Source organism: Misgurnus anguillicaudatus, chromosome 22 (assembly GCF_027580225.2).
Source record: "Misgurnus anguillicaudatus chromosome 22, ASM2758022v2, whole genome shotgun sequence".
Classification (NCBI taxonomy): Eukaryota; Metazoa; Chordata; class Actinopteri; order Cypriniformes; family Cobitidae; genus Misgurnus; species Misgurnus anguillicaudatus.
Window position 1 is genome coordinate 29,643,350 of NC_073358.2, and position 23,525 is coordinate 29,666,874.

General features: G+C 37.2%; 1 protein-coding gene across 6 annotated transcripts in view; it reads left to right on the forward strand.

Moving 5' to 3' along the window:
• Nucleotides 1-20,316, forward strand: part of fcho2 (FCH and mu domain containing endocytic adaptor 2) — a 54,650-nt gene extending 34,334 nt beyond the window's left edge. The window contains exons 15-30 of one of the 6 annotated variants that reach the window (XM_073860954.1): nt 308-332; nt 2,068-2,112; nt 3,280-3,325; nt 3,907-3,992; nt 6,566-6,643; nt 7,186-7,692; nt 10,313-10,428; nt 10,518-10,644; nt 10,830-10,889; nt 11,228-11,339; nt 13,348-13,503; nt 14,530-14,662; nt 15,168-15,367; nt 16,970-17,034; nt 17,242-17,406; nt 17,935-20,316. In XM_073860954.1, the coding sequence (XP_073717055.1) occupies nt 308-332; nt 2,068-2,112; nt 3,280-3,325; nt 3,907-3,992; nt 6,566-6,643; nt 7,186-7,692; nt 10,313-10,428; nt 10,518-10,644; nt 10,830-10,889; nt 11,228-11,339; nt 13,348-13,503; nt 14,530-14,662; nt 15,168-15,367; nt 16,970-17,034; nt 17,242-17,406; nt 17,935-17,957 (1,944 nt within the window). In that variant the 3' untranslated portion in view covers nt 17,958-20,316. The remainder of the gene's footprint in view (nt 1-307; nt 333-2,067; nt 2,113-3,279; nt 3,326-3,906; nt 3,993-6,565; nt 6,644-7,185; nt 7,693-10,312; nt 10,429-10,517; nt 10,645-10,829; nt 10,890-11,227; nt 11,340-13,347; nt 13,504-14,529; nt 14,663-15,167; nt 15,368-16,969; nt 17,035-17,241; nt 17,407-17,934) is intronic. The other 5 variants (XM_073860956.1, XM_073860957.1, XM_073860955.1 and 2 more) reach the window with 5 other exon arrangements.
• The last annotated feature ends 3,209 nt before the right edge of the window (nt 20,317-23,525 follow it).

Genomic DNA, 23,525 nt, shown 5'->3' on the forward strand with positions numbered 1-23,525 from the left:
TGTTGGTGTTTTGCTTACTGACCAGTGTTGACATTTCTCAGCTTCAAAACAATCCCGGTAGTGAATTTAGTTGTATTCTCTGCCATTCATTTCTTAATGTTTAGACTGCATGCAGAATCTTGTTATGTAAACGTATGGTTCGAATATGTAATCTCCCCAGTATGATTCTCCGCTCATTCCTGCATGTGCGTGCCGTCCTGGGAGGCCAATATCCATTGAATGAATGCAGGGATGAAGCATTTCATGTCCTGTGCTGTTTTCATAACTCCTCTCACTCTCATTAATAAAAGCATGTTTTCGTTTCCAGGTTCATTTGAAGAGGAACCAATCCAGTGAGTATTCCTCTCGTTTTTTCCCCCTTCCCCTCTATCCTTATGTCACTCCGAAGGTTTGGCTCGGGAGAGCGCCTTCCATTTTGACTTCTCTTTTTCGTTTTTCTTGGCCGTGACGTTTCTCACCAAGTCTCCTTCATGTTGCTCCGGTGACCCTTCCAAAGCCAACTCATCCCATGAGAAAATAAACATCTTTTTTTGTTCCTCATCCGAGTAGTCCATCGTTGCCTCCTTAAGCCACGAGCAAGATTAACTGCTTAATTGTGTGTTTATGTTTTTCTATCCATCATAATTTTACATTTTTCCAGTAAATTGTGGCTTAAATGAACACAGATGCATGCCAGAATGTAGTGTTTACACGGCGGCATGTTCTCACATCAATAGTGAAGATTTTAACCTCCCAGAAAAGTTTTATATACTGGAAATCCATTAAGACAATAGATCCATATTTATTTTCGCGCTGAAATACTAAACATTTCTTCTTTCTGCACGTGCTGAAATCGATAAGATCTGTCAGAGAATTATACCCAATAAGCCATTTAATCCAATACATGCCGTGTTAAATTTGAAATCACATTAAGATGTTACCTCAGCATTGCCAGGGTTGGGCAAAGATACATCAAAATGCATTTTGAAATACAATACCAAATACCTTAGTTTTAAGTGTATCAAAATAAACTACAAAATACAGCATCAACAAAATCTATCAAAATAAACTGTATTTTTGTATTTTGAAAATAATAAAAAATACTTTTACAAGGGAGCATGACATTTTTTTGCAAACCGTCCATCAGTTGGACTATTTGATCTATTGCTTCACCATTACATTGACTCTGATTGAGTCATGCCAAAATCTGACATATGCAATCGGTAACGAACGGCACTTTGCATTAGCAACACCAATATCGTGGCATTAAAATCCCAATTGTTGTTGTACAACACTGAGGCGGTTTGTTTTTTGTGCACAACCAACATAGGCTGAAAGTACCAAGCTAAACTATTTAGCCTAGGCTACTGGAACGTGTATGTTTTGGTGGCCTGGGCTGGGTGGTTTGGCTTGGTGCTTTCGGCCTATGTTGGTTGTGCACAAAAAACAAATTGTTTCAGTCATAAAGAGGAAAATGCGACAAAGAAGACCTAAGACAGTTGAGCAACTAGAAGTCTGTATTAGACAAGAATGGGACAACATTCCTATTCCTAAACATTGGTCCTCCACCAGCTGTTCCTTATATGTACATTTAAATTTTCTGGCCTCTTATTGCTACCTGTCCCAACTTTTTTTGGAATGTGTAGCTCTCATGAAATCCAAAATGAGCCAATATTTGGCATGACATTTCAAAATGTCTCACTTTCTACATATTGTGAATAAAATATAAGTTTATGAGATTTGTAAATGATTCCATTACTTTTTTTCTCACAATTTCTACAGTGTCCCAACTTTTTCTGATTTGGGGTTGTATTAAAAATACTGCCCATCCCTGAGCATTGCCATTTGCATACAGAAGTAGATGTAGTGGACACTGTAATGAACCTTTGGCTGTAATATCAAGAATTTTAGAATATAAGAGGATCAAAGCCATTATTTTTATAAAATGAATTCAATCCATGTCAATTTTTCTACACCTTTTTAGTAAGGTTTCATATAAAATCACAAATGCACAAGTTGGGTATATACTAAACTAAAGTATGCTCCGAACTAAATGTTTCTGTAAATCTGCATCTTACACAAACTTAGGATTGACACGACAACACACATTCCCTTCTTTTATCTCAAAGTCAGGTGAGTATTTAGGAATCTTAGCGAGTATACATCTAATCATTTATGATCAGCTGCTGCGTTTGTGTTGGTGGGTATGACGGGATTTATAATAAATTAACAAAATGTTTAAATTGCAAATTCAGTCGTGTCTCAATTAACCTATTGTGTCTTTTAACGCGACTGTCATATGTCCTTTGTTTAATGTACCATATGTCTTACTGTAAATTTGTTTGTCTCAAATACATACAATTTTAAATACTGACAGTGACTCTGCTGTGTTTACTGTCTTGCAAGTAACTTGCAGATTATTTTATTGTATGTATTTGATGCTTTTTTGTGATAAATAGGGTAATAGGAACATGTGTCTCATGTAGTAAAGACTTAATCGTAATCCTCAAGTTACTAAATCATCAATTCAGTTATACGGGTTTCTAACTTAATAGCACTTAAAGGGATAGTTCACCCAAAAAAAGCTGTATGAGTTTCTTTATACTTAAACACAGGAGATGATATTTTGATAAGTGATGGTAAGCACACAGTTGACGATACACACACTCTAAAGAATGCTGGGTTGTCTTTAGCCCATGCTGGTTAAATATTGGACAGAACATGCAGCTGCAATGCTGGGTTTTGGTTACCCACTCATGGGTTGTAAAAACCCAGAAGTTGGCTTGACACATTTTAACCCAGCAGTGTGTTCTGTCCGGTGTTTGCCCAGTATGGGTTGTGGGCAGCCCAGCATTTTTTAGAGTGTATTCACTTCCTTATAGTAGGAAAAACAAATGGAACCAATGGGGGTGTGGTTAACATCATTTATCATAATATCATCTCTTGTTTAACAGAATTAAGAAACTCATACAGGTTTGAAACAACATGAGGGTGGGAACATTTTCATTTTTGGGTGAACTTTCGCTTTAATGGATGGATGAACACCTTCTTTGCTAAATCAAGTGTATTTTCTTAGCTTTGATATTGTTAATGATTAGTTAAGTGCAGCATTGCACTATGCCTCTAACAGTCTATCCAAATCACTAGTTGACTGATCTGATTAGGTTTGTTATTGATCTTAACATTATGTTTACTGCATGAAACACATGAGCTGCAGTTTTCATCTGGGACTAATGAGCAGATCATAACAAAAGTCTAAAGCATTGCTCGTCTTCTTACTATGTCACGTCTGATCTTTAGGTGATGAGCTGGGACGAACCAAAATACCACAGCCTTTTTCGAACGAGTAAGAGATTCTCTTCTGTAAACCTTTATCTGTTTATCTTATCTGTTTTGTTTTAAAGGGGACATATCATGAAAATCTGATTTTTTTAGTTGGGTCCCCAGTGCTTCTATCAACTTAGAAAATGTGAAAAAGGTCAACCCTGTAACTTATTTTTGGTAAACCATTTTCTGCAAGCATGCGAAAAAATAGGTAATTGAAATTTGTCTCCCCTTGTGATGTCAGAAGGGGATAGTACCACCCCTTAATCTGCACTATCCAACCACGGCACTGCCATTTAGTGCGGAGATCAGCTGATTTGCATTTAAAAGGACACACCCAAAACGGCACATTTTTTCTCACACCTACAAAGTAGTAATTTTAACATGCTATTATAAATGATCTATATGATATTTTGAGCTAAAACATCAATAAAAAAAGTCTTGTTAAATGTCCCCTTTAAAAAATTTTTGCTTGATACTATAATCACTCATTCACATGCCTAAAGTATGAATAAACTGTACAAATATGTTCACGGACATGATAATGCATTTTTTTAATAAGTGCGCTATATAACCTACATGTTCTTCTCTTACTTTAAACAGTAGATTAGCCAATAATGACCTGCTGTCTCTGGATCCATTTGGCCCATCCAGCACTGGCTCTGGCTCGTCTGGACCCCACTCATCAGGTAACACCCATCTGCTTTATTACATCAAACATGAAGCATTTCTAGTAAAGCTAACAAAAAAAGCTAACTGCATTAAAATCATTTACTACAATATCTCAGAGTGATTGATTTTTCTAAGTTCACAAAGACACATAGTTTTGTTATATTCCCAGAACATTAGACAGACAGACTGTCAGACAGACACCCGTTGTATAAGCAGGTAGTAACTCATTCAATACTGCACCTCCTCCACCCCCAGCCTGTGGGAGGCTTGTCTTAGGTCTGACCTCTTTTATTATTGATGATGCTTTACAAGCTGGTGAAAGTGTCTGGGCTTTTCCAGTCCACAACAGTCGCCTATTGAGAGTTTGCTCAGGGTTACTGTTGTCACGGAAACCCTAATATCCTTTAGTGAAATAATATTTCACTGTATCTTATCTTTTTGTGATATTTCTTTTTTTTAGGAAATGCAATAGAAAACATTTTAAGTTACGTCTTTGTGTTTGATTTTTTTATTTTATTTTAATAAATTTTAGTTGTTTGGTTTTTAAACTACATAAGACATTTGATTTAAAAAAAAATTGTAGGAACTGTTTTTGATCTAGTTTTAGCATCATATCCATCTATTTTTATTTCAGTATAGAAAGTCGTCTGAGTCCTTTACGCTTCACATGTCCCTCTCGCTTTCATTCCTGACAAGACAGTTTGTCCTTAAGGGCTGAGTTGTGCACTCTTGACCTTAATTGTTCGTTTGAAACAGTATTTTTACTTGTGGGAATTAGGAGCTTCCATATACAGTATTTTGAGGAATTGACAATATGTAGTGTAATCTTTGTGTGAATATTGGTAGTTGTACAGGAACAAAAACAATATTCGGCAGCAGTAATATTCATAGGCTTTTTATCTGTGCCTGTGTCTTTAAAATATATTCCTTTCTGTTCATCAGAACAAAGAAATTTATACAGTGAGAGTTAGTAAATGAAGACTTTTTTTTTTTTTTGCTGAACTATCCCTTTATGTCTTTACGTACCCTTGCATGATGATATTAAAGGAATATTCAATTTTCTTGGGGGAGAGGTCCAGATGGTTTGCTCACCACCGTGTCATCCAGGATGTTGGTGTCATTTTTGTTCGGTCGAGAAGAGGTTGTGTTTTTTGAGGAAGACATTGCAGGATTTTTCTAGTTTTGATGGACTTTAATAGACACCAACAATTAACACTTAACTCAACACTTAACAGTTTTTTTCAACGGAGTTTCAAAGGACTATAAACAATCCCAAACGAGGCATAAGGGTCTTATCTAGCAAAACGATTGTCATTTTTGACAAGAAAAATAACAAATATACACTTTTAAAGCACAACTTCTCGTCTAAAACATCATTTCTTCTCGACTGAACAAAGAAAGACACCAACGTTTTGGATGACATGGTGGTGAGTAAATTATCTGGATTTTCTTTTAAGAAAATGGAATATTCCTTTAACATTCTGTCCAAAAAGTCTGATACCACTAGTGAAATTTTTGTAACTTAATGCAGATTTTTTTATTTGCAAATCTAGTATATAATAACTATTTTTGTATTAGTTTAAATATTTGCTATGTCCACGTTGACATCAAAGGCAGCTTGCACTCTAGCTGTCTAGTTAGTGTGAAACATACCGAGCCCCTAAGGTGACATTGGAGTAAAAAAATCTAAAGTTTAGTTTCATGTGCTCACGCAAAACCTTCATGTGCAGAATTTTTTTTAAGCTTAGTTTTGCGCGCACACGAGAAGTTCCACGTGCGCACGCGGAAGTTTCACGTGAGCACACACAAATAAACTTTAAAAAAATTCTTAGAAACATGATGATTCATGCTGTCCCATCTATTTCCGGATGTGTGACCCTGTTTGTGAAATCCAGGTTAAAGTCTCATAATCTAATAATCAGATTAGGAGCATCAAAGATTGATTTCAATTTTTGACATGGACTTAGTCAATAAATATTATAAATGTCAATATTTTCATAGAATGTTCATAACATTATGTAGGATGATTTATAATCTGTTGTGTGCCTAAATGGAAGTGCAAATGATTTCAAATCCCTTAGTTTTAATAGCATTAGGTAATTTTGGCTACTCTATAAACACCTATGCCTTGTATTTATTTTAACCCTGTTTGGGTGCATGACTCTAGGCAAGCACCATTTGCAAATAAATGAGTGCTTTTCTTGCAAATTAGCCACTCAACTCAGTCACTTAAAAAAGCAAGCCTGTCAGTCATCTCTGACCTTATCTGCGAGGGCCAATCGTAATCCAGAATTAATTGGCACATTGCGTGGTCATATGGGGGAGTTTGGAGTCCCTGTGTCACAAGCGTTGTCAGACATGACCTTGATATGGTTCTGACAAAGCAACAGAAAGAACAATGAAGAAGACATTAGTAATGTGCTGATGTATTACACATCTGCGTATGGATTTTTATGTCATTCTGGGGTATTTACATTATTTCAGTCAAATTACATTATTTTTTTTTTATGTTTATTTGAGTCTCTTTCTTCAATATTTATTTTATTTTCTCATTCTTGCTTGTATTTGTTCAACGCTCTTTTTTTCTTAGACTTGGCTTCTCTGTTCCTATCCTCTTTCTCTACATCTATCCCCCTGCAATTAAATGATGAGGTCTTTGAAGACCCAGGTAATGCTTGTGACAAGTGTCTGCAGCTTTCATTTGCATTTTAAAGCTTTTCCTAACAAACACCTGCCCCAAAGTCTTAAGAAATAAGCAAAAATGTTAATTATGTTAGAAATGTTTATTTGTTTTAGCTTGTTTACTCTTAAAAATCCGTACAATTCTAAGAGATGTGCATGTACGTTTTCAATATTGAACCATGGTTAATGCCTTTTAAATGCTGACCTACATTTTATAACATGTTACCTAATTTGATTTTTTATTTTTTGCTTTATTTTTATTTGGTTGACCATTCCATAACTTATATAAAATGTCTGTTTTTTACTTTGTCTAATTTTTTGTTTATGCAGAATTGTCTTAAAATTGTATGAAGTACAGAGCTGTAATTCACATTCAGATTCAGAGATTACAGCACATCCTCTACATACAATAGATATCCAGTACACCCAGATTTTCTGTGTAATAGAAGTTTGCACGAGTGTCAGTGTGTTAAGTGTATTTTTACAACCCTGCATTGCTATCTCTTTTCTGATGACCCCCTTAAACAGAAGTGGATTTACAGCCAGAGCCCAGCTCTCCATCAGAAGTCAGTCTTGAGGTTGCAGAGCCTCCTGCTTTTCCACTTCCCAGTAAACTTCCTACATCTATTGCCAACTCGTTCCCCTCTGTCCCCTCTCTTCCCTCCACCTCTCCTTGGGAGCTCCCCAATGAGGCTTTTGCCCCAGTCAGTTCCGCCCCGGCTAGAGCTACGAGTGTGCCTCCAGCTCTACAGACTCCTCCTAAGGACTACACTACCCACAGTCCCCCTCTCAGTGCTCCAGCAACCGGTCCAGATGCAGTTGCTTCCTGGGCCCAGAGTCAATGGATTGCCTTTAATGATACCTTTGTGCCTTGTCGTGGACCGTCTTATCAGGCAGCACGGCCACGGTCTGTGCCCTTGTCTCAACAAACTAAGCTGTTCTCCAGAGGGCCTGCTGCTGACTCCTTTGCCAGCACTGGGAGAGACGAGTTCGCCCTTTCTCAGAAGGAAGCACCAGTCAGAGGAACACAGGATGGTAATGCTGCGGAATGAGAGTTTTAAGCATGTTTAAATATGGTTTTGTGCTACATGACTGTGTGATGTGTACTGTGATTTTAATAACTTTATTTTATTTTGTAAAAAAATTTATTACGTTGTTTAAATGTTTTATTTTGGTTTTTTTTTTGCTTGATTTATGATTTTATGAATTTATTTGAATGAAATGTTAACCCAGTATTCACCTTTAAGCCATCATATTTATATTTATTGTTTACCGTTACAAAATAACAGTAGAACATTTTAATTTTTTTTATGAAGTTTAATGCTTTCCAGAAAAGTTTCTTCTTTACACATATAAATGTACAATATATCAAATGAAAGAACAGACCCTCTGCTTTCAAACAAACAAAAAATGTGTTCCCTTTTTATCACCTCTCAAATATGGGTAGGCTTTTTCAAAAATACCAAATATTGAGCAAAAAGCTGAGAGAATTGCTTTTTTGTGAAGGACTTTTGATAGAGATCAGATTCAGAGTGATGATCAAAACATACGCGGAGTTCTTACTGTTTGCCCTAATGCTGCGTTTACACCAGATGCGTTTCAGGCATCAAGATTGCGTCTACCACGCCTAGTTTGCCGCTTGAACAGTTTGAATGCATTCACAAGTCTAAAAGAAAACAAGCATTTGACGCGCGTCAGAGGCAAAATCCGCTTCTTGTGGGAGGGGCAAGTGCTATGCAGTTTTCTGTTTGCAGGATAGCTGATGTTGATTGTGCATTTATCGACAGAGGTACCGGTTTGTATTTAGTCACCTTACTATAGGGGGGAAATAAATGGCGCGGGTCGATAAACGTCACGTGACTCAAAAGTGAAATGTGTATATACAACTTACCAGGTTGCCCCTATTCCAAGCGAGGTCCTTTTTAATCCTGTCTCTATAGAAATAAGAACTTGTGTCGAATAGCTCCGGGTGAATGCACATGGACAATATCAAGCCTTCATGCTGAATGGGTGACTCCGGGCAGGGCTGCTGCCACAGCAGCAAGCAGGCTCCTGATTGGTTAACGCGGCACGAAATCCGCCAAAGTTCAAATCTTTTAACTCGGGCGTTAGCCGCAAATTCGCGTAAAACACAAAATGCACAATTCGCGCGTACCGCGCCAAACGCCTAATCCGCGCCGCGAGACCTCCAGACTCGCGTCAACGTGTCTTCACATTGACTTAACATTGAAATCGCTCGCACTTGACGCCTCTACCGTGGCTGGTGTAAACGCAGCATAAGGGGTTGCTTTTGGGTGTTATGAGTTGGGTAAAAGCGCCACCTGGTGGATAAAAGAGCAAAAACGTATTGCCCAAAAAACTCGTCATTGGCAGGGAAAGAGTTAGGGGGCATTTACACCAAAGCTTTTACGCCCACGGCCGGCGCATGTTTTCACTTGTTTCCAATGGAACCTCTGCACTTTTCAAATAAGCTAGCAGCTAGCGTTTTTTTTTTTGCGCTGAAAGTCGACGCTCTGCGGTTTTTCTGCGCTCAGTTCTAAGCGCCAAGAGTTGAAAGAGATTCGACTTTGGGTGAAAACCTCAGCTCGTCAATGTCAGTTTTCACACGCCTGTCCAATCATGCTGGAGGAGGAGCGGGAAAAGTATCACAACAACCTACCGGCTCAGAGCTGAAGAAAGCTGGCGCTTAGCTGAAAAAAACAGCTGGCATTCAGCGTCCTCCAGGTGTTTTCAGCCGCGTAAAAAAGCTTTGGTGGGTTCTGCCCCTTAAGGAGCAAAAATACTTGCTTAGTATAAAAAAACTCCATAATTCAGTTCAAGTCTGCATTCTGCAAGGTTTTTAATTGGTTTAAAAATATCTATTTTATATTAAAGGTGCAGTGTGTAATTTTTAGAAGTTTCAGGCATCAAAAATGCAAAATAATATACAAAACTATATTATCAGGAGTGTACAAAGACCTTTCATAATGAACCGTTATGTGTTTATTACCTTAGAACGAGACCTTTTTATCTACATACAAAGAGGGTCCCCTTACATGGAAGTCGCCATTTTGTGCCACCATTTTCCTTAACGGCCAATTTTTTTACTAAGTTGTCTCCGACGATGACATGTTTGTCCAGTGGCAGCTACCGTAGCTTCTCTATGTGTTTCAAAAGCAAGGGGTGAGCAGTGGACTACGCCGTTGGTTGCAATTCGCATCCTCACCACTAGATTCCGCTAAAATTTACACACTGCACCTTTAACTGCCTTCAAATTTTTTTAGCTCAAGTTTTCACATTTTTATAAATATGAATAAGATGGTTATAAATGATGGTCTTACTTTAAGTTTATTAATTATATAATTTTTTTATTTTCATTTTATTATATATATATATATTTTTTTAAGTTTTCACTTTATGTTTGTTCATAATGTTTATGAAATGTTTTGATTGTAACACTGCAACTAAGCATGCGCATGTTTGAGTGTCATTAGACTATCGCTGATTTCAGATCAGTTGTATTTATTCGATTTGACTCTTCGTTTGTACAAAATGTTTTTCAGCATTGGTTGTCATGTTTTCTAGTTCAACTATTACATCTCAGTCATGTTTCTTACCAGTGCTACGTCTGTTGTAAGTCTTGTGGTTCTAATATTTATCATCTTCTTATGACCAGTACCACCTCCAAACAGGCCAACCACTCCTCTGGGCACAGCAACCATAGTCCCTCCTCCAAGACCATTATCACGGCCCAAAATTCCTGCTGGCAAGTTGACTGGCATAAATGAGACCGTAAGTCAAGTACAGTAGAGACACTCACAAAATGCCTGATAATTATTTACTGAGTTGTAAAATATTGACGACATAGTTGCTTTCCTCAGGGCCGACCATTTAGCCCTCCTAAAGTGTTAAACTGCAGCCCTCCTCCTGCTCCCCTCGCTCGAGCCGAGAGCTCCTCCTCCCTCAGCTCTAACACCTCCCTGAGCGCCAGCAACACACCGACTGTCGGTGAGTTAATTCATATCACCCATATGATCCATTTGCATGAACACACAGATATGTCTGCACAAACACGTATGTACACATTGTATTTCATCATGATCAACACATCGCACGCTTTATCACTCCATCCTCACCCCTCCCTGGTGGCCTATGCTCTTCCTCTTTTTTTTATGGTTTCATTTTGACTTAAGAGGACGATGTGATCATGGGGAAACTGCCCACATTTGAGAAGAGATGTGAGACACCGGCAGGTAAAGTTAAGAACCGCGAGGAATATTTTATTGGAACTCACAGTACTAACTGACTCCTGAGTTATCATCTGTTCCTGAACGACCAATCACATTGCTCCATCTACTAAACCAACTAGCTCACCTCTAAATCTTCTTCTATTACACTTGTTTGTTATAATTAAGTGAATGATGTTTTTCCAGTCTCTGAAACTAATGTGAATGATCTTAAAAATCCTAACACTGTGATTATTGTTGCTGATTTGTTGTGGCTGATGAGTATGCATGACAGAAATAATGTGGATTATAACTCCCAGAATGTTTTTAATGTTTCTTTATTGGTGCCCCTCTCCTCCTTGCAGGGACCTCCCGTGGGCCCAGTCCTGTGACGTTGGCATCCCATGATGCATTGCCTATTGCTGTAGCATTCACTGAGTCAGTTAATGCCTATTTCAAAGGAGCAGATCCCAGCAAGTAAGTTTAACATGATCTCCAAGACCATTTAGACTTTTGCACAGTTCCCATGATCACAAAATACCTGGAAGCATTGGGGAGTCATAAAACTCTCATTTCCAGACCTGTACCAATTATGGAAATTACAGTTTTTTTCGATTGCTAAACGACAGTGGGCACAACTGGAGTCACATGTGCAAAACTCTAACTACAGTCTGCACAGCAGCAGTTCATGTGGACCAAACTCTAGTTCGTTTTTCATTGGTTAAACACAGTTTTCAAAACTTTATACACTTATCCCATGACTTTAAACACAACCTGCACAACACTGTGGATTTACAGCACTTTGTTCAAATGCTAACACACTGCTGTCAAAACTGTGAACCACACATTCAAAACAGAATTCATTTCAGTCTTGTGCCTTCCAAACACTGCTGATTGCAATTTCAAATAAATAAAAATTCCAATTTCATATATTATATTTTATATAAATATGATAGGTAGAGCTCAGAAAGACAAATTTTGGAAATGGAACAAGGAAGACGGGTTTGTAGAGGGAGAAGGGTGGTAGGTAGTGGCCTGATGCTAGAGAGAGGCAGGATTAGCCCCTCATTTATTTGTTTGAATTACAATATGTACTTTTAGTTTCTACCTTTTTTTCTCATTACTGTAATTCCATAAATTACTACAGACTACTGAAGCAAACTGCTAATTTTCATTTACCTTAAAGAATTATGATGTTCTAAAAATTTCAATAAATCATGTGATAAACCAATCAATAAATAAATAATTATTTGAAGAAAACATTACTTTATGAAGTCACTGAAATTGTTCAATCTGTAAAGATAAAAAGTTAGTATTTTGTGTATTGGTGTTTGATGTTAGTGTTTTTCCTCTCAGTGTGTTGTGAGTGACAGTGTGTGTTATCTCAGTGAGGGTTGTGTTTAGTGTTTGGCTGCACTGAGCTGTTTTGAGTCATGTGTTAAGAGTTGTGTTGCTTGAAGTGAGTTTTGCAGGTGATATGTACAGTTTAGCTCAGGTGACTTTTGGTATTGCAGACTGTAGTTAGAGTTTTGCATATGTAGCTCCAGTTGTGCCCACTGTCATTTAGCAATCGAAAAAAACTGTAATATAAGTATAAGACGTGTATACAGGGAATGTAAATGTTTCTGGATATGCTCAGTTTTAAAATATTGTTTATTTTAATCTCTACAATTCATTAGAAAAGTCATGGAAAAACTACGAGAACCCTGCATCTGCATGTACATTCTTAAAGGGGACAGAGAATGAAAAACCATTTTTACCTCGTCTTTGTTGAATAATGGTAGTCTACCCACATTCACAAACATACAAAAAGTGCTAAATATGCTAAACATCTCAGTCTCATAGAAATTCCTCTTTTAGAAATGTCAGCCAGAAAACAGCCCAATCTGAAAAACTGATGCTTATGACATCACAGGCATCTAACTGCCCCTCCACTTTAAAATAATTGGCTTCATTTTTTGAGTGGCAGCAAAGTCAGCCAATCAGTAATGAGATTGCAAGTTAAGCCAGTAGGGGAGCCAAATAGGTGCAAAACCACTTGTTTAAAATCCCCCACCCTAATAGAGTTATCTGAGAGAGGTTTTTAGGAAGCTTCTAAGGCATTAAAGACCCCCAAAAAAAAAAAATTGTCTACATGTCACATCACAGAACAAGGATAAATACTCCGTTCAATCATTCTATGTCACCTTTAATAGTTTTCGCCATCAACTGCAGTGCAACTGCCATTACATGCTTGTTATAAAACTTGCAATGTGTGCAAATTGAATTAAATTATCTACTACATTAAGTTTATTAATTACATTTTAAATCTTTAATATCAGATAGCCCTTAAAGTTTTCTTCACTTTGGTTAAAGCATCAAATATGACCGTACGCATGCAGCCACACATTTATTAGGGTTGTGGTGTCCGGCAGGTGTTTAAGTCTTTTGGTGTTGATGAATTAAAGTGGTTTAGCTCCGTGTTAAACCCAGCTCTGTGTTTTAGGTGCATTGTGAAGATCACAGGAGACATGACCCTATCATTTCCAAGTGGCATCATAAAAATTTTCACGTCCTCTCCGTCTCCTGCTGTACTCAGCTTCAAACTCTCAAACACTAGCAGACTAGAGCAGATCATGCCTAACCAACAGCTACTGCACAGGTAAGTGTGTCGGTGTGTTAAACAATACATTTCTTTAAGTATAACATGAGAAAATAAAGTGGCTTAAAGAAAAACACCACCGTTTTTTAATATTTTACTATGTTCTTACATCAAATTAGACGAATGAATACATACCTGTCTTTTTTCAGTGCGTGCACTTAATCTTTGTACAGCGCGTCGTGAATGTGTTAGCATTAAGTCTAGCCACATTTATTCCTTAGGATCCAAACAGGAATGAATTTAGAATCCACCAAACATTTCCACATTTTCCTCATTTAAAGACTCTTACATGAGTAAGTATAGTGGCACAAAATAAAATGTGGCGATTTTTTTAACGGATAAAAAATGAGAACTATATGGTGGAAGAGCACGTAGTTTGCAGCACTTCGACCTCTGTGCACAGTAACATCCACACTCCTGACTATTCCCATTCTCGAGGTCGAAGTGCTGCAAACTAAATGCTCTTCCACCATACAATATAGTTCTCATTTTTTATCCATTTTTTAAAAATGTCCACATTTTATTTTCTGCCACCATACTTACTCGTGTAACTACTCATGCAAGAGTCTTTAAATGGGGAAAACGTGGAAATGTTTGGTGAATTCTAAATTCATCCCTGTTTGGATCCTATGGAATGAATGGGGCTAGGCTAAATGCTAACACATTCACGACACGCTGTACAAAGATTAAGTGCATGCATTGAAAAAAGATAGATAGGTATTAATTAGTCTAAGTTGAGGTAAAAACATAGTAAAATATTGAAAAAACTGTGGTGTTTTCCTTTAAAAAAATTATTGCTATAGCAGCTTCGTCGTCTTATAGTCACAACGTCTTCCATGTTTCATCTTTCCCTGAAGCTCAGATTTACAAGGCATGCTTCCAGGCATGACTAATCGAATCAAGAGAGATTTGTGATTTAATAGATGGATTGCTGGAGTAGGCTTAAGTTGTTCATGCTGCTACAACAACACGCAGCAATGAATTATTAAGTTGCTAATATTCTGTGTATGTGTGTGCATTTTGCAGCGACTCCTCCCAGAGCGACACAAACACTAAAGACTTCTGGCTAAACATGCCTGTATTGACGGCATACCTCAGGAAGAGCTCTGAGCAGAACCCTACTGCATCATATTACAATGTCGACGTCCTCAAATACCAGGTAAATAACTTTTTATTTCTCAGTATACGCCTCATTCAGTCTGCCGCCATGTTGATTCCAAACCGAGGTTGTGAGGGATGGACGTCCAGAGCGTGCACTTTAAGATTATTGTTTTGTGTCAGGATGCTGGTAATCGCAAGAAATTCTTTTAATTAAAAAAATAACTCAGTCAGCAAGCTGTATTCTTAGTGACATTTGAAAAACTGTTTAGTTAATCACAAAGACCAAAGGTTTAAGTTTGCAGGGCCTAAAAAGCCATGTATATGGCGTGTTGATCATTGAGTATAAGATGGAGTGAAAATGCAGCACTTCCACTATAGGGCAGGTCAGTTAGTCCAAAACTCTCGCACACTTTGAGAGACCTTGACCATTTTATCCTTATTGTCGTATCTAATTTAGTCAGAATTTAAACCAGTATTAACTGTTATAAACCTGCTTGGTCAGCTGCACTGAACTCATTGCATTGAAGTTTGTGAGGATTGATCTATTCAATCTTTTTCCTCAGGTATGTTCAAATGGGATCCAGTCAACACCTCTGAACCTTGTAGTGTATTGGAAATGCAGCCCTACTACCACAGATCTGCGGGTGGACTATCAGTACAACCCAGAGGCCATGCAGCCCCCTGCAGCCCTTAGTAACATACAGGTGTTAGTACCTGTCAGCGGCGGGGTTACTAGCATGCAATCCCTCCCAACAGCCATCTGGTGAGTTGAAGGCAATAAGGTACAGGACTGACAAATAGACACAAAATATATATTTTTATATATTATGTATACACAAATAGGGATGTCCCGATATTTGTTATTCTGGATCGGTATCGGGTCGATCCGGGCTTTTTGGCTGGATCGGATCGAGGACCGACAACATGACCGATCCAATTCCGATACTGTGATATTTAAGTTTACAGAAACATTGTAACTTAGGGGCTGTTTACACTTGGTGATGTGTTTTCGTCGATCGGATTACAAGTGGACGAGAGAGACACATCACGTTTACACCTGCTATTTAAATCTGTCTCTTTTGTCCACTTTCGACCGCTTCTGTCCTGAATACTGTGAGGGGGTGGTCTGTCGAGACGGTGGGCGAGTCTCTCCACTGTCATTCAAACGTGAGTGGGAGTAATGATGAGTTTATTTGGATGCGAACTAATATTATGTCAGAGTCCACTGCTTGTTTAGTAAGTAAACATGCTGCACAGTGTTTTCTACATGTGTATGTTAGAGCTTTCTCTGAATTTTCAGTGCAATTGTTGAAATATTTTATCAATGAAACGCTAAAAATAGCGCTGTTCATGTGTGTTGGCGCCATAAGTCAGAAAAGACGTAAAACATTGTGATCAGTACCTCAGATTAGATAAATGGGTGGAGAGAAGGCGGTCGCGTGTGGCTGTTTGAACACATTCATTTATATGTGCGTTTACACTACAAAAGCGCTCCAATCAAAAGGGTTTTCGACTACCTCTGAATGTGGTTGAAAGTGGTCGAAAGTGGACGCGTTCAAAACGTTTCGAACACTGTTTACACCTGGCATTAACGTCGTCCACTTGCGTTTTCGTCTATCGGATCACATGTTAATGCCAAGTGTAAACAGCCTCTTTCTCGCAACTGGGTTAATGCACTGGTGAAGCGGACGGATGAAACGCATCATTCACACACGCACACACACAATAACTGTAGCCTAATTGTAGAGATCTGATTTTATAAAGTCTCAGTAAGCCATTGGATGGATGCAATTTACTTTGTGCTGAGCACACAATGCATCTCTTTGTGTTTTAACAGTTATGAACTTTCCATTGCGGTGTGCTTCAAGGGCATCAATTCTGCACCCAGAAAGCCCATAAACGTAGCGTGTATATGATTTAGGCGCATCAACTCTGCACCCGGAATGTGCATAAAATGTCCGGTCAAGCGCATCATTCCCAAAATAAATATCTGCACACTAAAGCGTTTTTTACTGTAACAGTTTTACACAATTAAGGAAAAAAATTTAGCATACTTAACTGATCAAACGTACCTATTATATGTTCTCCTAAACACTGCCATGATTAATAATTACAAATGTTTTCTGTAACTTGTAAATCATTTTAAAGACTGATTTTTACATTTAAAATTATACTAGATGTAGCAGAAAGCACTATACACATTTAATTACAATAGTTTAATTACAGGCAGGTATCGGTATCAGCTGATATTCTGAAATCTGGTATTGAATCGGAAATAAAGTGGTATCGGGACATCCTTATACACAAACAACAGTCACTTTTGCTCAGTATCATTTTGACAAGATTGTAACTGTCTTTGAATTAGGAATGCAGAACAGAACAAGTCTTTATGGAAATTGAGCGACATCTCTGAAAAGTCTGAAAATGAAGGTATGAAAATTAGTGTCACCCCAAGTTAATTTAGTGGGAATTACTGCTGAAAATTAAAGAGACAGAATGAAACGTGATCAAAAAAGAGTTTTAAAGAATCATTTTACTTCATTTTTGTGTAACTGTGTACTTTATATGTAATGTCAAAAAGGTTAAAATGCCACCTGGCACAAAGTTTAAGGTTGACTGTGTGTGTGTGTGTGTCAGGATCTGGTTCTTTGAGGGCAAAGTTTGAGCTGTCTGATGGCCCATCCATCCCCGCCACAATGGCTGTTCAGTTCTTCAGTGAGGGCAGCACTTTGTCTGGTGTAGACATGGAACTAGTAGGCTCTGGTTACCGGCTCTCCCTTAATAAAAAGAGATTTGCTACTGGTAAGACTTCACTGAGGTGCCACTGCACCAGAACACATACAGCCATTGAAAATCATGTTTTTATTTTTTTAAAGATAATATTTTTCATACAAATGCTTAAAGACGGGGTTCATGATCTCTGAAAGCCAATGCTGACATTCGAAATCACCTAAACAAACACGCCCCTACCCCAATAGAATCTGGACCTTTTTTTGATAAAACCGCCCCACACATACGCAGCCCAGGGAACGATGTCGTTAGTAGACACGCCCCTTACTGCTGATTGGCTACAAGAATGTTTTGGTACTCGGCTGGACTCCCTTTCCAGTGTTTTTCAGAAATCATGCACCCGCCTTTAATTGTTAGTTAATGATTAATTTGATAACCTTCTTGATGCCTCTTATTATAAATGTATAGAATCTGTGTTTTTATATCCTACTGTAGGCTTGAGTTTCAATGCAGTTTTTTATTTAGAATAATTTTGTCATTGCAATGACAGGGTTAAAGGAAGACATATCAATACTTAAGTATGTGCGTGTGTGTTCACAGGTCGCTATATGGCTGACTGCTGAGATCTGAGCAGAATAAACACACAGGGAATCTGGAGGTGAATTTCTGATCTATTCTGTCAATGCTTCAAAATGATATTTCTGGTGGATCTTTAGAGGCGATGGAAAAAGAGGGTGAAGGCCTCTCATGCTTCTGTTTCCTCTCCACGTTCTGAATGGTCCAGTTCCAGAGAAGCACCTTTCTGCAGACAAGAGATTTTTATACTACAGTAACGTAGCACTGAGTATCAAACACTGTAAAAAGAAAAATAAAACTAAAAAAAAACTAAAAAGACGAAACGTCAGGATATTGGTGAATGAAATCATTAATCTTTGATACTTTTTGATCTATTCAGACTTTTATAAAGTCAAAACGGTAGTGTTTGTTCTTTATATGTATAGTTAACAATTTGTAATATGAATTATATGTGTATAAACATACAGAAGCATATCTAAGCAAAAAAGGAGAATACTGCACTAACAATCTTTCTGTATATTTGTGTAGCATTCATTCATTTCTACTTGCAATCCGCCGAAAAGTGGCTCATCCGCAGATTCAAAAATGCTTTATTTGTCCAAAATCCCATTGGTAATTCAGCATTACACAATATTTGCTAAATTCAATAATTGTTACTGCTTACATTTGTTTTCTGTTTTTCCCGTCTACAGTATATTTCTGTGTTTCTCTTTATAAATGTGCAATGAAGGTTTAAGCTTTCAGAATGACTTTAATGGATTGCTGGTAAATTTTAGTGCCATTTTTAACATTGTCAAGAGAACTTACTAGTTAGTTGTGTGCTTTGCATAACAGCAAAAGGAAATTTAAACACTGACCTCAGTGCCTCCTTCCTGTTACTTAAACTAATTGTACAGCAGAAGCATTTACATATTTAAGTGTGAAAGAGACGATCTTTCTCCCTTTTTCGATTTCAGGATCTCATATCATATCATATATCTTCCTTTGTTATTATTATTATTATTATTAAGTGCCAGTGCAGTTTCTGATAAGAATTTGCTTCTCAGTTGAATTAAAAGGGAAACCGTAAAATCGAAATATCAAATTTAGCCTTTGTTCTTTAAACTCCTTGTACCAAAACCCTTGTCCTGTGCCTCTTTGGTCATGTTTATATGCATTGTCCAGTATAAGCACATGCTCAGGCTTTATAGATAGAAACCTTGGTGTAATTCTACCAAAATATCCAGCGAAAAAATCATCACTGTGATATAAAAGCGAACCCTGACTTGATGACTGTTGAACTTTTAGAGGGATTTTTGTTGATAAACAGACCAAATGTTTTGGATGTTTGAATATTGAGATGAATTACAGTGTAGTTTGATATCAATTTCTCAGTTATTTTAAGGAACAAGGGTACTTTTTTATGTATTTCACATCGTTTGGAGAGTTTTGTATTTTTGCTTAAGATAAATGGCTCAGATTAGTGAATGGCTTTGCCAAATATTGTCTGAAAAGCACAATAAGATGCAGTGGGCCAATGAAAATCACAGGGAAGCTGAAATGTGTGCCTGGTCCCAGAATCGTCTACCCCCAGACCCCCCAAATCTACTCTCTTTAAATATTGTTTAGTTTTTGTACTACACCGGTTCACCATCTTTTTATTCTCAAATGGTTTTTCTGTATATGCTGGAAACCAGTGGAGAGCATGCAGTGGTTTGGTTGTGAAAACCCTGTTAGCCCCCTTTAAGGGCTATTTGCCTTGTCCTCTGTGGAAGACCATGTCTCCAATGGCTACCTACCCCAATACAGTACCTTAAACACTAAAAAAACACCAAATGTCAACAATGAAGGATCTCTTGAATCTGGAAACAGTGACATTTTTTTTTAGAAACATGCCTTGTTTTCACCAGGAACCTTTTTCAATTGTAGCCTAACAGTTTTGTGAAGTAACAAAGTGAAGATTTTATATACTGAATCCTCACCATTTGTTTGTAATTTTTTTAAGAATTGTGATTTTAATTCATTTGTATAAAACTGTGGTGTTGGTATTACAAGCACAGAGGCAGAAATCAACTGGTGAACATCCAGGTCAATGTAGCTTTCAAATACATACAACAATATTGCCTTCTTCAGTCCAGGGCTTCTTTAAAAGAATATGAACTAATGGTGTAGTTAGCGAGCTGGTTCTTGCTGCCTCTACAGACATCACGTGAATATTTGAATATCATTCAGAACATTTTAAAAGGTCTCTTTTATGTCCACATTTAATGAAAATGTAAAAGATTTGCGCAAGTAATTTTTTTTTTACTCACATAATGTACATTTTTACAAATATTTCTGCCATTTTTCTCTGCTTTATGATGATCTGTGTCAGTAATAAATGTGTAATATATATAAAACTATACAAATATAAAATATATTACAGAATACTGATTATCCTGTCTTTCTTTGCATAGATTTATTAACAAACATGCTTTGTGGTGAGTATATACAGTATTTTACAAGTTGGCTAATTTTTATATTATTTATTACTCAAGATCAGTGGCGGCCGGTGACTTCTTTTTTCGAGGGCGCTCGATGCAAAGCGTCTAAAGGTGCCTGCTGCAGACGCGTCTAAAGGTTTTATGATAAAAAAGACGCCCGTGTTTGCCAGATACTCACATAATCTCATGCGTAATCAGAGTTTACTGTTAAGAGAGTGTCTTGTGTGTATTTTGTGAATGTGAGCGTCTCTTTTATCATGGACTGTTTTGACGCGTGTGCAGCGGGCACTTGTTTTGACAGGACACGTGATGCACATGGTTTACATGAAGCAACAAACACATATTTTGAAAACACAAGCAATACACATGACACTTCGAACACTTATTTTGAATTAGCGCCCCTCGGAAGGGAAGTCACGAGCCGCCACTGCTCAAGATGGCCTTATTTATTTGAAAAGTTATGCAATAATTAAAAAATAATCAAAAAATCACACAAAAAAGATGCTTATGGTCTTTTAAGAAAGTCATCTTGCACAACATTAAATCACAGAACTATAGATAAACAAAAACATCTGATTATCAGCCTTAACCCCAATGTCACTGGGGCGAATTGTACAAAGTGTGGTTGTACAAATTAATATGAATTGCCATGAAATTGCATTCCTACACAATGTCCCACCCAGCAGTACTAACTTTTATTGTTTTTATTACTCAAGTTGTTAATGGCATTTTAAGAAAGTCATCATTAACAATTGTAAATCATAGAAGTATATTGTACAGAAATGTACGATTTTCACCCCTAACCCCAATGTCACTGGGGCAAAGGAAAATCATACAAAAACATCTACGTCATAAAATATGTACTTATTTATGCCATGAAATTGCGTTGGAAGTTCCTACACAATGTTGCACTCAGCAGAATCAACTTATACAGAGTCACATAGTGAATCGTGGAAGTATGTAGTACAAAAATGTACGATTATGTGCGACCCCTAACCCCACTGTCATGGGGCAAATACAAATCGTACAGAAACCTACGAGTGTTGTCGTACGAATTAGCCACCTTGTAAAATACGGACAAATTGGCACCATGTGATTTGGGTTGATTATTCGTACACAATGTAGCACCAAGCAATACCATCTTTTAGTATTTTTATCACTCAAGTAAGTTGCTAATCTAAAAAAGTCATCTTATACACAGAGGGACAGAGTTTAGATAAAGCCAGAACTAGGCCTTATTTATATTAGGACAATTAAGTTGTTTTTAAGTTGTTTTAAAACACATTGCTGCTGTGCATCTTGTTACAAAACAGCGGCACTGATATATTTAACTCATTCCCCGCCAACCATTTTTTGAAAAGTTGCCCGCCAGCATTTTTTGTGATTTTCACAAAATGCCTTCCAGGAAAATGTTCTTCTAAAATATAAATAAACATGCAAATGTATCAAATGAAAGAACAGATCCTCTGCTTTCAAACAAACAAAACGGGGGAAAAAACGTTTCATCTTATCTATATTTTTTTTCTCTCTTTATAAACTCTTAAAGGAACTGTGTAGGATTGTGGCCAAAACTGGTATTGCAATCACAAAACTTGTGGCTAAAACTGGTACTGCAATCACACAACTGGTGGCCAATACACAAAATGACAACATAAACATCAGTTGAGGGCTGCAACTTCACTTTTTAAATGACAATATCCTGGCAGGACCACTGTTGTCAGTGATATACGTATTTGAAATTAAAATGATTTCTTAATGTCTAGTGACATATTAGGGCCATTATATAATTATTTGATATAAATTTCTTACATACTGTTCCTTTAAATATGGGTATTTTTCTTAAAAAAAAAATATATCAAAAAGCAGAAATACTTGCATTTTTGTGAAGGAATTTTGTTAGAGATCAGATTCAGAATGATTATCAAAACATACACAGTTTAAAATTAGTAAATACATTTTTGCTTCAGTTTTTTATAAATTGGGTAAGTGTGCCATCTGGCGGATAATCACGGTATTACAGATTAACATAAAACCTAATCAGGAACACTTTTTACGCAAATGTTTTCTCTTAAATGACAAGAAAAGTCGTCAATGGCAGTGAAAGAGTTAAAAATAGGTCAGTTTAAGCTGTTTTAAACCGCAACTATTTCATTGCTAACAAAAAAAATGTTATTTTGTGTATTTGGTATAATACAATGTGTGTGCGTGGGTTATGGTAAAAAACTTATTATTTTACACATACCGCACATTTTTGTAGCTCCAGATTTCCTAAAAACGCATGGATTTTGTACTAAACTGTCCCTGATTGGCCAGCTAATCCCTACGTTGTGATTTGGCCTCTGACATCAGCCGGAAATTCGACACTTCTTACCATGTTTGAAAGATTTGCGCGCAATGCTAACAACTTACAGGCTTTGAGTCCAAGTGGGAGGAATTATGATAATGTCGGTCTTGTCTACATCACCAATCCCAGGAATTAAACTGTTGCCTACAATCCGTGCATTCATTGTAGTCCAAGAAAAGAGATTTACGTTGGAGACGATAACTCGCGTCATCGTTTACTTTGGGGTATGTACCTTTGCATATCGTTAACATGTACTAATAGAAGGTTTTCACGAGGCGTCATCAGAGCGGTAGTCGCCATATTGGAGGAACTCCGCATCACAACAGAGCACAGGCACTGAAGTATATCCCGAACGTCGTCAAGGAATATGGCTAATTATTGCAGTGTTTGAGATTGTACCATTAGGACAGTTTGAGAAAAACATTTGGAATATTATCGACTTCCAAAAGTTATTAAAAACCAGGGAAAGGAATGCAAGAAATTATCAGAGGAGGCGCTTGTGGTTGGCAAAGCTCAAGAAAAGAGTAGTATTGTATAAAAAATATGATTGATGTACATAAAGTATAAAACAAGTATGCTTCTACTTGTTGTGTTTTATTTAAAGAGTATTTAATATGTACTTTTAGTGTTTGCACAAAATGTACTTAAACACAACTAAAAATTTGCCCTTAATGCTAGTGTACTTAATTGCTCATAACAAATTTTCTATTGTAATGATAATAATATTTTTACTGTAATGGTAAATGGTAAAAACAATTATTGCTTTTATTGTTTTACTGTGTGCTAACTGTAAAGCACTTTGGAAGGAC